At 37.9% G+C, this 15,226-nt stretch overlaps 1 protein-coding gene across 1 annotated transcript in view; it reads left to right on the top strand.

Annotated features, from left to right (window-relative positions):
- THSD7A (thrombospondin type 1 domain containing 7A) overlaps positions 1-1,769 on the top strand; it is a 188,824-nt gene extending 187,055 nt beyond the window's left edge. Inside the window, exons 28-29 of the mRNA XM_030444929.1 lie at positions 62-149; positions 1,685-1,769. Coding sequence (XP_030300789.1) covers positions 62-149; positions 1,685-1,769 — 173 coding nt within the window. The remainder of the gene's footprint in view (positions 1-61; positions 150-1,684) is intronic.
- The last annotated feature ends 13,457 nt before the right edge of the window (positions 1,770-15,226 follow it).

The following is a 15,226-nucleotide window of genomic DNA, read 5'->3' as shown; positions in this document are numbered from 1 at the left end:
CAGAACTAATACCTCAACAAGACTAACTCAAACACTACTGACTAACATTCATTCCTTTTAGATGGGAGGCTGAAGACCTGGGTTTATGGTGTAGCTGCTGGTGCATTTGTTTTACTCATCTTTATTGTTTCTATGATCTATCTAGCCTGGTGAGTTCTTTAATTATTTACAAACAAGCAGTCCCATACAGACTGGAATGCAAGCATTTACATATGCCACTGTAGAAACTGCAGGCACTTCTATGAGCTGCAGTCTTTCATTTTCCTTGTTCCTTTGCCCAAGATCAGATCACTGAACTCTGGCTGTAGTCTAGATGATGGCTAAACACATACTCCCTGGAATTTAGAACTTGTAAATATGGGGTAGCTCAGTGTATAGTTTATTTTTGCTCACTTTATCTCTGTTAAAAATATACTGGGTCCATGGTAATTTCATTTGTGTCTGTATCACAACATGCTTAAAGAAACAGCAAGAGGGAAATCTGGTAATCAAGCAAGTCCCATTTGATAGTCAGCAAGATATAGACTCAACCAAAAAAAATCAGAAAACTTTCTGGTATGTTTTTGATAGTTGAAAAATTATTTCCTTGACAAATATTAGTGTATGGTTTTGCAAGAACAAGTTACCTTTGAGAATGCCCTTCATGAAGTTTTTGAGGTTCTGTTTGGAATTTCTGATCCAGTGACTGTTCAGGTGAGGGAAGGGTGGTCATAGACATCAGGCTTTTGGTTGAGCTGCAGCAGCAGGCATTTGAGGGGCTTCTGGATTTGTTTCTTTTTTAGTAAACCTTTCCCAAAATCTTGCTTATGTCTCAGTAAGGAACAAAATATCTTCTTTTTTGAGGAAAATTAAGTCCATTAGTTTATAGTTCCACTGCAGATTCTTTGAAGATGAATCTGTGGTCACTGCAAGCCATTATAACCACTTGTTTAGTAACAAAGAATTAGGTTTGGGTAGCCTAAGGAGCCATAGCTAAGATTTTGGACAAGACTGAGGATGCACAGTCCTGATTTAAAGAAATGCTCACGTTACACTCTAATAAGACAATAAGTGCTGAAGCACACAGAAACATACATTTTTCTTTGGCTTGGCAGTTTTTTAAAACTATAGAAAATGGACTGGAAATGCCACTTGATTACAATCTAACTCAAGGCTAAATAGGGAATGGTTATGGCTAACGAGCCAATCCCTGCTATTTATGACTGGTTTGATTATAACGTCTAGAATTAACTATAGTCATTCCAGAAGGTATAATGGGACAAAAATTAATCAAAAGATAGAACTTTCCAATGGAAAGCCTGGATGTCCCAAAAGAGGTTCTGATTTGAGTCATATAACTTCAAAGAACCTGATTTCAGCTTTGATACGTGACCAAATATTGCACTGAAGGCTCTGGGTTCTTCCCAAAAGGGACTGACCTTGCAGGATTACCTCCTCAGAATTTCCTCAAGTCACATCAGTGCTGTAGTAGCCTTTTTCTGAACAATTGAACTTTGAAATAGATCTTGCTTTGGGTTGATGCAGAGATTATTACAAAACCAGGTGAAGGTTTTAGGATTAAAGCTTTAACAAATAAGCAACTAAATAGAGTATCTTAAAACACTCTCTTAGATTTAAGACTGAAATCCATCTTTGCTATGTTATTAGTTTCTTGTTCTATTTACAAATTATCTTATTGTTTCAGCAAAAAGCCAAAGAAGCCCCAGAGAAGGCAGAACAACCGACTGAAACCTTTAACCTTGGCTTATGATGGAGATGCAGATATGTAAAATGTAACTTCTCATGATGACAAATGAAGTCTAAATTTATGGATTGAAATCAGAAGGTATCCAAAGCCACAGGGATTTTCTATGGAGTGGATTAAGCGTTTTGACTTTTTCTTTTTTTGTAACTGCACCATAGGTAAAGAAGGATGGATTTCATAATGCCTACAAATACTCAAGGTATTATTGCTTTACTTTAGACCATCAACACTGAGAAAGCTGGCAGAATCATGCTAATAGACACTGCAGTTGGAGATTTGTGGTCTTTCCTCAGTCTTGCAAACTATAAGCACCACTTCTATCTCCAGAATACTGTAGCTGACATAGTATTAACAGTTGGAAGCCCCTGCAACATTAACCAAGTGTAATCCGTACGCATGAAGAGTTCGTACCAAGCTGTCTATGACTCTTTATATTCAAGCATAACATATATACTCGCTTGAACCATACATATTACTCTATCAGATTATATACTTGTTAAAGAGCATTTTAGTGCTTAGTACAATTTTAATGTTTAACTGGGACTAACCCACTGAGCAAGTTCAACAGTTTGCCAGTCGATGATAACTTGTGTTAACGTGCATTTCAGAGGGCGATGACTCACTTGCAAAATTCTGTCCTATTATCACTCCAAAGTATAAAGGCCTCGTATGTACATCCAGAAATCTCATCCTTGTATGTACATTCTCAGATTCAGTATTTTCTAGTGGTTGCTGTCTGGAAGAAGAATACCAGTTGTAAATGTTACAATACGTTTCTACTTTCTCTAACTCAAACTGTTGCCTGCATCTTTTTTGCTATATGTAAGGCAAATTTTTGCACTATATTAGTGCAGCATGATATGCACTTAACTAGTATTGCCATAGAAACTGCCTCTTTTCAGAAAGGATGATGATGTATCTTGTACAAGGAGTGTCAAGTAGACAGGTCTTGAATCCTGAAGAGAGAAGCATTTGGTTTGGACTCCGAGTGGATGGAATCAGCTAACAACATATACTGTACGCACCATTCCTCGTCACAGCAGCCATCTATAGTCTATGTCATGGCAGTAAAACAAGTGTCTACGTTCTTGCCCACCTACCTATACTGTTATTGATTGTCCTGCTGGTTTCTAACTGTACTTTGAAGGCTGTTTATGACTAGATTTTTTATATTTGTTAACTTTGTTAGAAAAACAAAAAAGAAAAAGAAAAGTGGTTGCCCTGTAATCTTGAGTGGTATACTTACTGTCTAAAAAGGTATTTGGTTTGTTTGTTCAACTGAAATAAAATGGGTTTGGCTTTTTTTCCCCCTTCCACTGGTGAGAATATTTTCACTGTTGCTGACAGTGCAATACTCAGAGCCCTTTTGTCTTTTCTAATTAGGATAATTGGATAGAATATTTTAATTATTCAGTTAAACTCTTTGAGTGTACTGGCAAGTAAAGAAGAAAATCAATAGTCCTGCTATTTTAATACTCACGACTTTTTTTAAAACTCTGACAGTATAAAAACTCACTGTTAACCTCTTCCATGCTTGTGGCTTTTTGGTGTTATGCTTCTGACATGAAGCTCATTGACTTGCCACTATATCTACAGGCCTGTTACAGACTTGATTCGTGACCTGAGAAGGGTTATTCTCATCACATGGCTTCTGTGTGTAGTCTGAACATATAAGTGACTGTGCCACTACTAAGCAATACAAAACTTTATCAGGCAACCTCTCAAAAATAATTGTTATATAAAGTTCAAAATTATGTCCTCAGGTCTTTTTTATAACCTAATCCATTTCTGCCTACTCATCACACTATTTACTCAAGAAAGACCAGTTTTTGCACACTGAATAAAACTGCAGCTTCACAAACTTTGGCCCAGATGTATCATAGAATCATAGAATCATAGAACTGGCTGGGTTGGAAGGGACCTCAGAGATCAGCGAGTCCAACCCTTTTACCACCGTTGCTGTTGCTAGACCATGGCACTGAGTGCCACATCCAGTCTCTTCTTAAATATCTCCAGGGACGGAGAATCCACTACTTCCCTGGGCAGCCCATTCCAATGCCGGATCACTGAAGTCAGTGACAAGACTCTCGTGGGCATCAATTGCTAACATCAATCCTTATGTCCTACTTTTGTTCCATGCAGAATAATTCTTGGAACCCACGTACATCTTGTGCGATGTCCTACTTTAACTTAGCTAACATATATTACCAATCTACATCAAGAAAATTATCTTCTTGCCACTGCATAAGTATTACCCAAATGGTAATGGTGAGCAGAGAGCAACCATAGTAACAATCTTTTATACAGATTTTCCTTCTCAGTTTATACCTTGATCCAGCCACAGCTGGTGAAGTGCCACAGCCCCCAGCCATAGCAGTGTTTCATTTGTATATATGTTGCAGGACTGGGGGCTTCAGTGTTACATCTCTTAGTGAAGATCCACTGGAAAAAAACTAAACAAATCTTGATGAACTTAATTACTTCATGACTTTTGAGTAGAAAACAAGAAAAAACTAGTTGATTCCTATTTTGTCAGACATACAAAAGATGAGTGAAAAATTTATAAGGGTAACACATTATGTGGAGACACAAAGTTTAATGCTTTCTGTGCTTTTAAAAGTTTGATTCTGTGCTGTCAAATAGTATTGGACCAATAGAGAATTGAGGGAACAGGGTTTCTTTCATTGGCAATGAGTCATCTTTAGTTGTTATACTGACTGATCTCAGCAGGAGCTGTTGCCTAGTTCTTGCCTTGAAGATTTTTATGTCCTAAATCTAAGAATTCAATAACTTGAAATTAAAGGTATGCCATCTCCTTTTTCTCACTATACAGAATGAATGAACAAAGAAAGAGAAGTGTTTTTTAAACTAAGTTTGGCCTTTGAAATCCATGCAAGTATTTTAGTATGCATTACATTTTATATCTAATCAGTGAATTTTGCTGGTGCACATCTGCATCATATTAGTACTGCATTTGAAATCTAGAGTGCATTTGTATTTTGGTTTTTTTTTATGAACAAAGTGCACCAAAATTTGAAGCCAGAAAGGCTTCCCTCATTATCAAGAAAAAAGAATATGAGGTTATAAGGAGGGCTGAAATTGTATGTAAAGAGTAAAGTTGCAAAGGTGATTAAGCCCTTCAGCTTTGTAAGAGAAGAAAATAATAAATGAGTTATCAGTTTAGGAGGAAAAGCAATTTGCTTTAAAAATCAGAGTGCTTCTATAAATCCAGTGCCTAAAGCAGCCACTACCGTAGGTTGTTAGTTTGTGAAAGTAACATTTCCAGTGATCAAATAAATCATTTGGAAAATAGCAAAGTAGACATTTTCCTGTTGATGTGGTGGTTTGTATTTTCCTTTTTAAATCTGTAGTTTCTAGATTACTGTGTCTGCTTTGAGTCCTGGAGCAGTTCCTTTTTGAAGCTTTGTTTGCATTTGGTAAAAAGCATCAATTCTGAAATTCTCTTTCTCCTGCCAAAATGTAATAAGGTTTGTTTTCCAATATTTCAATCTGAAGAGACCAACTTAAAAACTCTGTGTATAAATCACTGTAAAATATACCTTGAATGAAATGGAAATTTGTCTTTTTACCTTTATGTAAATTGTGCTCACCCAAAGTTAAGAATTTAATTTGCCTAACTTATTTTACTTGAATATTTATTTTGTAGGAAAAGGAGGCAGCTGTCTGAGGAATGTTTACCTTTTTGTTAATGTTGATTTGTAAATTGTGTTATGCGTTTTTATTTTTTAAATTATGTATATTTCTTTTTTAATGCACAAAATGTTTACGTACAACTACTGCAAATTTGTGTATATTGTCCCTAAGCTTTATTCAGTTAATACAGATGACATGAAAATGTAACAAGCCTTACATTTTCATCTGGGTTATTTTTCATAACTGATGTATTGCTGACAATAAATATAAACACAAAATCATTTCATGTCGTTTTTTAACAATTGTACTATACTTCTCTGGGATAGAGCAGCAATAAAAGCCAGATCCCAAAACATAGCAACCTTTTAAGGAGTCTCTTTTTGGAAGAAATTAGCAAATATACCCTTGTTAAAATTAGTTTTTATCTTTAAATGAAAAAACCCCAAAACCTTCTAATGTTTAACTATCCAAGCCCACTACTGCAGTCCTTGTGGACACAATCTAACAATGCACATTTTCTTCGTCCAAAAAAAAATCAATTGTATTTTAAATTTTCTTCATAAATTGCCATTTTTAGGTAAGGAAGAACAACCTATTTGTGGAGAATAAGGAGTGGATCAAGTTCTCACTAAAAGACAAGTATTCATTTCAGTGAAGCAGAATCTCTCCATGTTCCTATGTGAGAAGGAACAGGGAGCAAAATCTTTCTCTTCCTCCACATAAGCAAACACTCCTGATGGAGCCAATGAAATTATTTATTCTATTTGTTGTATAACTATTACCAAATCCATTTTAATTGCTTCTAGAATTAAAAATTTGTGATTGACTACCTAGGAAAAAACTCGCTATACATTTTTTTAATATTAATTGCTCATATTCTGTGTTTGTGCTTTCCAAAACTCCAGTTTTTCATGTTTCTAGCCTCAGCCTATATTTACACATTAGTTTTTGGGGTTTTGTTCTATTTCAGTAATCATTACCTACCCAGTAACCCTACCAAGCTTATCATTAGAGGCTGAAACCAAATTTTGAAAGCACATAGCTCTGATTTTAGAGGCATCCCAGGATTTTCAACAGTCCCTCCTACCTACAGTTTCTTTTTCTGAAATGCAAAGAAAAATAATAGAACTTACCCTCCCACCTGCAGTATGGTAGAGGAATTGTTTAGATCAGAGTTGGTAAATTAGGTACACAGAATTCTATAGACAGTTTAAAAAGAAACTTAAGAGAAGAAAATTAAAATTCTTATTTAGGCTCTGAAGAAGAGAATAACCTATGGTATAATAATAGAGATATGTCTCCACATTCAGTAAGGAAAGTTTATGATAGGTCTTTTATTGAGACTTCTAGAGTAATGACATATATTGGAAAATGTGTTCTCTATTAAAAAAAAAAAATTACTATTGGAAAATTCTAGCTTCCAGTACAAATATAGTGAAAGGAGATAAACAGAGAAGTAAATCAAAAGATTCAGATGAACTTTGTGAATATTTTAGCCATCTAGTAATCTGCAGATATACAATATTCAGTCTAGAAAATTATCCTGCTTAAACAGTAGTGAGCTTAAGCAGCCATTCACAATATGCTTGGCATCACTAAGCACAATTTGACTACAGAGAAACTTATTTCTGAATCTTGTGGCTGTTTTCTTAGACACAATGAAGCTGAATGTCTATCCAAAAGCAGCTAATAACCAGGCACGAGAACAAAAAATCTGCACTTTTTCAGGGAGATGGGGGTTTGTGTGCGTAGTCCTAGTATCTGTTTGCCTGTTAATTTATTTTTCAGCAGATGAATAGGTGTCTCACTAGCTTATTTCAGTCAGGCAGTGCCCCTGGCCATGGAGGGGGTTTTGCTGTGGTGACATGCTGGTTGAGCATCTCCTACATCCTTTTGAAAATGGGCAGCCTGATAAGTTCCACTTGGTCTGAAAGGCTGGGAGGCTGGGTGAGCCTTTTGAGAGACCTGTAGTCTCAGACTGGCAGATATTAACACTGATCTGCTGCTCAAACTCTAAGCCTGATTTCCTTAGAACTTTCTTCCTGTGCCCCCTTTGTGTCTTGGTGGTTGAAGCAAGTGCTGGATTCATCCTTACCTGGAAGTTTTCTGATTTGCACTGACTGCTGTCGTAGCTTTAATTCTCTTCTGATGTGTCTTCTCACCCTTAACATCATCATTAGACAATGGTTATCAGTTGGCAGCTTACAAAAAAGCTATCCTATCAAAAAAAAAAAAAAAAAAAGCATCCTTAAATTGTGAGTTTTGAGGTTGGAATAATTTGTTTCCTCTGTTACTACAACCAAAGCTGCAGCTATTTTGAAACTTTAAAGATACCAATTTCTACGTATTTCAGGTTCAGTCACACCATTCTATTCCTGTTATTTTTCACTTTTCTCTACTGTTCCCTTGTCATATTCATTTTGTGTTAATTTTAATTGTAAAATCCTAGTAAGGGCTGTCTCCTCTGTGTATACAATTATAGCAGAAAGGAGAACTCGCTTTTGGAAACTTGTCTGTGATATGACAATAAAAATGATTAAAAGAAGATCATATCCTCAGTATTGATTATTTTTCCAAGAATTCTGGGGTGAAAGCTTGAGGAACTAGCATCAAAGTGTTCTCTATTTGTGAAGTCCATGGAGAGCAAGTCACCACAGAAGGAATCCAAACCCCCTATTCCCCTGAGTAGCTCCATGGCAAGAGGTTATGTATTCATAATTTCTTATTTAATTACTTATTATTAATTATTATATACTTATATTGTATACTTATATTACTTATTATTAATTATTGCTTATGTAATAATTAATTATGTAATTACCTTATATATAAGCTATACCAACAACTTAAAATCATGGATGGTACAGATGACCTCTGTATATATGAAACAATTTATCAGAGATGTGTAGCATCATGCATCTGATAACACAGAACTAAATTCAGGTTGATATTCCATCCTGGACTCCACACGTGTGTATTTTGGTTTTGGATCTTTTAAGTTTTGGTATTTCACAAAATGAAAGAAATTTTATCTCTTAATTTGATTTAAACCCACATACTCAGTACTGAAGCATAACACTTAATGCTGGACCCATGAACTACTAGCAAAGAAACAATGCCCTGTATAAAGCTTGATTCCCAGGGTAGTCTGACAAATTATCAGGAAGGAAAGTTTCACTGTCTAAATGGTACCTGTTCTTTTAAGTATTATGTTGGCCTGTTCCTTACTGCTCTGCTTCTTCAGTCTCCAAGAACAAAGAATTCTGTAGCTCCATTTCATGGAAATTGGTGACATCAGGTTTCACTTAGCCAAGGAAAGAAAAAAATAATTATCTGGCAGTTTTGTGACTGCCTGAAGTTGAATTTAATGAACTGCAGCAAAAGCTTTCTGCAACATTAGAACAGCAGCTGGAGCTAAACCCTACATTTCTGCCTTAAATGGCCTCCACTTACTACTTGATGAGCACAACATTAGTAGCAGTCATTTGTTCACTTCTACAGAAATATAAAAGGAAGCTTTGCTGCACAAGCCAGAAGTTAATTGTCAATCTCAAACTATCTCTCCAATCCCATTGCAGAATTATATTGCTAAAGAAACTAGGGCAGAAGTCTAATGGCATCAAAACTATAAATGGGACCTTTCAGAAAGGTAAAACATTATCGACATTAAAAATTGTTACACTCATCTCTGTTAATGCATCTCTTTGAAACAAGTTGGTACTGCATTTGACAAAACTTTCAACAATGACATAGGATCCTTACATCACATGTTAAAAATTGTCTGTATGTTTAACAAGCTGTAATAAGTTATAAAGCTTTCTGCAATTATTAAGGCTTTATAGGAAACTACAGCAACAATAAGAAAAGAATGTAAGTGATATAACTTTTATTATTACTTGATTTACATTGTTTAAAGCTTTTAAAAGCTTAAATAAAAAAGTAAATTAAGTCCTACTTTAGTAGTTATCAATTACTATACAAAACATTCTAGGCATTCCCCACATAAACTGCTGAACTTTTAAAACAAGCAAACACATATGCAACAGGATTGGAAAGGTATTTCTTCCATCAGAATCTCAGGATATTAAAGTAAATTACATGAAATTGCTTTCAAAGAGGGGGAAAAATATTATTTGAAAGTATTCTCCAAATCACTGCATGCATCATATTTTCATTCTCATTGCTCTTCAAAAAAATAACCAATCCAAAACACGTCTGCCTTTTACCATACAATCCCTATGGACAGGCAAGTGATTTTGCTTAATATGTTCTCAGTTTCTCAATGGAAATCTTGCACAGTCTATTGTCTGTGAATTTATTCATATTTCCACAGCCTTTCTGGACTAGTGGGAAGAGAAGGGATCTTTCTCCTATTGTCCTGTTGTCAATATTGCACATATTTGACTGTCACCCACATACATCTATGTCTCATTTCATTCTCTCATGTCAAGTATTTGGATCCTGTTGAACCAGCTGCTAAGAAGAACATCAACAAATTGGGATAGCAGGAAGGGTATCAAACATCTACAGTTAATTTTACTTCTCTTTGTATAGTGCAACTATAGTTTTACATAGGTAGCAGTAACAAACAGTTATTCTATACAGAGTAGTGTTTGTAACTCTAACATGATGATTCAGTGCGGAGCAAAAGGCCTGGAATGACATTAGAGCCCAGTTGTAGGCCCTCATACCGTGTCACCCTCATACCACGTATAATGATGGTCTATGTGGCTTCCCAAAACCATGTTAAATACTCAAGATTCTCACGCATTAAACTCCCAGGCAAAGTAAAGTTTTAGTTTTTATTCTCAGAACAATTCCATAGAATCACAAAATCATCATGGTTGGAAAGGACCTTTTTTTCAATGCCTCTACGGGTGGTGACTCCACCGCCTCCCTGGACAACCCATTCCAATGCCTCACCACTCTTTCAGTAAGGACATTTTTCCTAATATCTATCCTGAACCTCACTGGATGCAACTTGAACCCATTACCTCTTGTCCTGTCAGAAGTCACTGGGGACAAGAGGCCAACACCCATCTCACGACAGTCTTTTCAGGTCGCTGTAGAGGGCAATAAGGTCTCCCCCTCAGCCTCCTCTTCTCCAGGCTGAACAGCCCCAGTTCCTTCAGCCTCTCCTCATAAGACCTGTTCTCCAGACCCCTCATCAGCCAAAGTGTCTTTCTCTGCACCCTCTCCAGCACCACAACGTCCTTCCTATACTGTGTTGTCCAAAATCGAGGTGTGGCCTCACCAAAGCTGAGTGCAAGGGTAAGATCACCTCCCTGGCCCTGATAGTCACACTGTTCCTGATACAGGCCAAGGTGCTGTTTGCCTTCTTAACAACCTGGGCACATTGTTGGCTCATATTCAGCTGACTGTCAACCAGAACCTCCAGGTCCCACTCTGCCGGGCAGCTCTCCAGCCACTCCTCCCCTCCTGCCTTTAGCACTGCTGGGGTTATTGAGGACAACAGTGCAGGACCCGATATTTGGCTTTATTGAAACTCATATTATTGGCCTTGGCCCATTGATCATGCCTGTCTAGAACACTCTGCAGAGCCTCCCTACCCTCAGGCAGATCAACACTTCCACCCAGGTTAGTGCCATCTGCTAACTCAGTGGGGGTGCACTTTATCCCCTCATCCAAATCATCAACAAAACTGTTAAACAGGAGCAGCCCCAGCCCTGGGCCCTTTGGGACAGCACTCAGGACCAGCCACCAACTGGATTTAACTTCATCAACCACAGCTCTTTGGGCCCAGCCACCCAACCAGGTTTTTACCCACTGAAGTGTGTGCACATCCAATCCATGAGCAGCCAGCTTCTCCAGGAGAATGCTGTGGGAAACTGTCAAAAGCCTTGCTAAAATCAAGGTAGACCACCCCCACAGCCCTATAACTGTGTGAGCCAACATAAAAAAAACTACAGCCAAAGCACTGAAACAATCCATAAGCTATCATATGTCCTGAAGAAGATTCCTTTGCCATGGTCCAACATTACCACAGATGGATCCACAAGGGCTCCAAAGGATGCTGTTATTGTCTCAGATACAGAAATGTAGCTGTGCCTCCAGATGTCACTGAAGTACTTTAAAAGTCTACAAAGTAGAGACAGTCTGCAAATATCTCCTTAGATTTCATAAATATCTTCTACAGGACTGATTAACATTTTGACAATAAAGTATTAATACTTCCATGTGCTTTTTCAAATACATAACATATGAAATTGTTTCGTACCCTTTTAACCAGTTCAGTAAACTCAGGTACCCCAGACTTCTGCACTGCTGTGAAGGTAATAAGCCCAGTTATTAAAATCCCATTGTATGGACTCCCAATGTTCTTGCCTTAGAAAAAGAACAAAGGCTCAACAGTTTCAAACATTTTCCCCTTTTCCATTAAAGCCCCCTGTAGCCTGAAGTAAAAGCAATTTAATAAAGCCTCCTTCTGATGTTTACTGCTCTAAAAGGAAGAAAGGAGAAACTTCAGAAAAGTTTACCAGAACACTAAAACAAATTGGGGGCATATTTTTTCTTTCACTTTTGTGATGTCTTTTAGACATGTTTACATGTCATCAGACCAGTTAGCCAAGAGAATTATTAGTGAACAAATTGAACCAGATTGACTTCATCATTTAACAGGAATAGCACCTTTTCAAACACTACCATCCAACTTTCATTTTTTTGAATCAAAGTGAGACATCAAAGATGTCAGATTAAGAGCAAAAGCCATAATGGTTGGAAAAACGTTGATGGTCAAAGAAAAAAGATTAATCAAAAATAGAGGTGAAAATGAAAGCAATGAATCTTTAGCAGAGCTTTCAGTATAAACATTAGTCTTTGTACATCAAAATAGGAATGATGAAAAAATTTAGAGAATTTTCTAGGTGCTAATTAAAAACTTGAAAATGCACTCTTAGTTTAAAACCAGTCTGCTTGTATATGTATGTATGTACGTCTTAAGACACATATTATGTGTTATTATGTCTTGGTAAAAAAAACCAGGAAGAACAAAGAGATATATCAGGAATCTTTCTACACACATAATTTGATTTTATTCTGTATATATCCAGCATCCATTGCTATGGAACCAGCTCTAGAAGCAATAGTAATAATACCAATAATACATTATAAGTGACTATAAGAACAGGCTACCAGCAATCGGAGCATGGTACTAGTGAGGCAAATCATACTCCCAAGACTAACACATTAGGCATTTTTTGAGTATGTAAGGCCTGGACTTGGATATGTGGATGGCTATTTTCAAAGACATTTGCTTATCCTTTGAAAGACTTACCTGTAACAGCCACATTTCCACTCTTGCAGAATAACAGAAAGCATACAATATCGATACAGATTAACAGAAGGCATACAATAACAAGGAGCCAGAGGCAGCCAGGTGTCCAGTGCTCTGCCTTGCATTTTTGTGGCTCCTGCAGAAGTAGCTACACTGGACAAGGAGCAAGTCATTTGCTGAAGCGACAGAAAGTTTATTATTCGTTTTTAAGTCTGACATTATCAGAGAAGAGCTTTGCCTGTGTTTATAGTCAGCTTTCTCCTATCTTAACAAATCAAAAAGAGTTTCTCTCTCAGAAATTAAAATGCCATAATGAAAAAGCAAAATAACATCTCTTGTTACTATCTATGTTAACAGCACAGTGCAATCCAGAGAGAAAAGCCATGACAACTCACGTGGATGCATTCAAAAGCCTCATGTGTACCAAGCTAGAGTGAAGAACAAGGAGCAACCTAACCTGGAACAAGGAGTCTGATGTAAGGTGGTCATTGTGCTGCCCTGGGAGGATGAATATTCTAACAGGTCTAGGCAGGTTAAACCTGCCTTTTGCCAGGGGTTAAATCTCAGAAAGTTAATAGTGAGTCTGCAACAGAGAAACCCATACAGGACAGTAGCTTTGACACCTTGTTTACAAAACCACATCCCACCCTATTTTTACATATGGAATTTGCAATTAGCTCTTAACTATCTACAACTATTACCAGAGTTGCTGATATTCTGTCTTCATGCCAATATTCCTGCAACAACACAACATCTAATTCTATTTCTTTCCTCAGTAACAGGCAGGTATGAGAGCTCCTGTACTGAGCACATGACTTATGAGCAAAGCACACATTTGGATGGAAACTACACAACTAATGCATCTGTACTGTTGTCAGCTTGTTCCTGTTCATGCTATTCCCACTTTACAAGAGTGCTTTCACAAGATTTCTCTAGAGAAGACACTGGAATCAAATTTCTACTTTTGACTGGCAGCAAAGTAGCTGTCAAACAGAGTGTGTCTGTTCTCTCTCACAATTACAGTAAACATCTGCTAAGGTAAAGTTTACCAAGCTGATTATGCCTAGCAGCACTGATGCTGAAATATGTATTGGGGTAGTAGGAGAGAAGATTATCTGGCAGTAGGTAATAAAGAGACAAGACTCCTAATATTTCAGACAGTGTGAGTTGCTCTGTTTTGAGATGGGGAGAAGATGGAAAATGAGAATGGAAATTAACAGAGTAAATCAGTTCACATTTGGTTATCATTTGGTTACATACAATATTGAGGCTTCCATTATGAAAACACCTTGGCTCCATCTGAAAAATCCCTTTGCTGTATCCATCATCAGGACTGAGTGATGAACATATTGGATGGGATAAAATTATATCTTAGCTGTTTTCCTGGCAAGGGACTCCCTCAGCCTGAACCATCTTCCTCACCTAACTGCAATACCTGAATTTTTACAAGCCCAAGCTTGTAAACTGGCAAGTTGCAGGTTTGGAGAGGATGCTGCCTTCACCTGGCAAGGAGAGGATGCTGCCTTCACCTCATCCCCCAGTGAGCTAGCCCCTGACTGATAGAGGAGTAACCACTGCTATGGTAAGATGACAGTCCTACAGTGTTACCTATGGAAGGCAAGATGCAGAGAGGGGAAAAGTCATTATGGGGGGCAAGGAAAGAGGAGAAAATTTACAAGGTACCAGCTAATAGCTCCCTAATGGCAGAGCAACCTTCTGCAAAATCAAATGGGATCTGACACTAGGCAAATCTCGCCAGTTTTAAAATATTGTCAGGTTTTGTCCACGCATCGAGTCAGTATCTCACGGAAAGCCGTGGGCAGGGTCAGCAGCTGCTGCCCCAAAGCCCCGGTGAGGCGGCCGGGAGAGGCGGCAGCGGCCCCGGCAGCCCCTGAGCCGGGGAGGAGCGGCTGCCGGCGGCTCCGTTCCACAAGGTGGCACTCCTGCCAAATTTATCAACCTGCTGCTCACTGGTAGAAATTAAAACCCGTGTTTTCTGTTCATTCGATTCCTCTACGCAGAACCGAACACACCAAATTAACATTTTCGCCGAAAAGACACATGCAATTAGATTTTTGAGAGATATATCCTATAAACCATCCCAAGGTGTTTTCTTAGTAGCAGATGCAGCTATGTGGAGGTTTAGAGACACGGATTGATGCACTGGGAAGGTCCCATCAGAGACCAAGATTCCTTTCTCTGTTCCTTTCTCTCATTTACATGTCTTTGCATACAGCTTTACACTATCCCCTGCAGTCCATCTGGCAAATCCCTGCTCTCCAGTGTTTTCTCTGGCTTTAGGTATCCTGACTGCCAATTCCCCAGCCCTTTGTGCTCCTTTTTGCTATTTCAGCACCCTCAGAAATATTGAAAAGTAAATCAGCAATATCTAGGTCTTCCTTCTGAAAGTAGATTAGTGAGGCAGTACAGCCTCAGACTGTCTGCACCACAGACAGCAATACAATCACTTAAAGAAGGGGTTGCACATTTGCAATCACAGGATAATTAGGACTGGTTTGATAAACTTTTTTCAG

Source organism: Calypte anna, chromosome 2 (genome assembly GCF_003957555.1).
Source record: "Calypte anna isolate BGI_N300 chromosome 2, bCalAnn1_v1.p, whole genome shotgun sequence".
NCBI classification, from domain to species: domain Eukaryota; kingdom Metazoa; phylum Chordata; class Aves; order Apodiformes; family Trochilidae; genus Calypte; species Calypte anna.
Note: the sequence above shows the minus strand (reverse complement) of the source record. Positions and strands in the feature narration are given on the sequence as shown.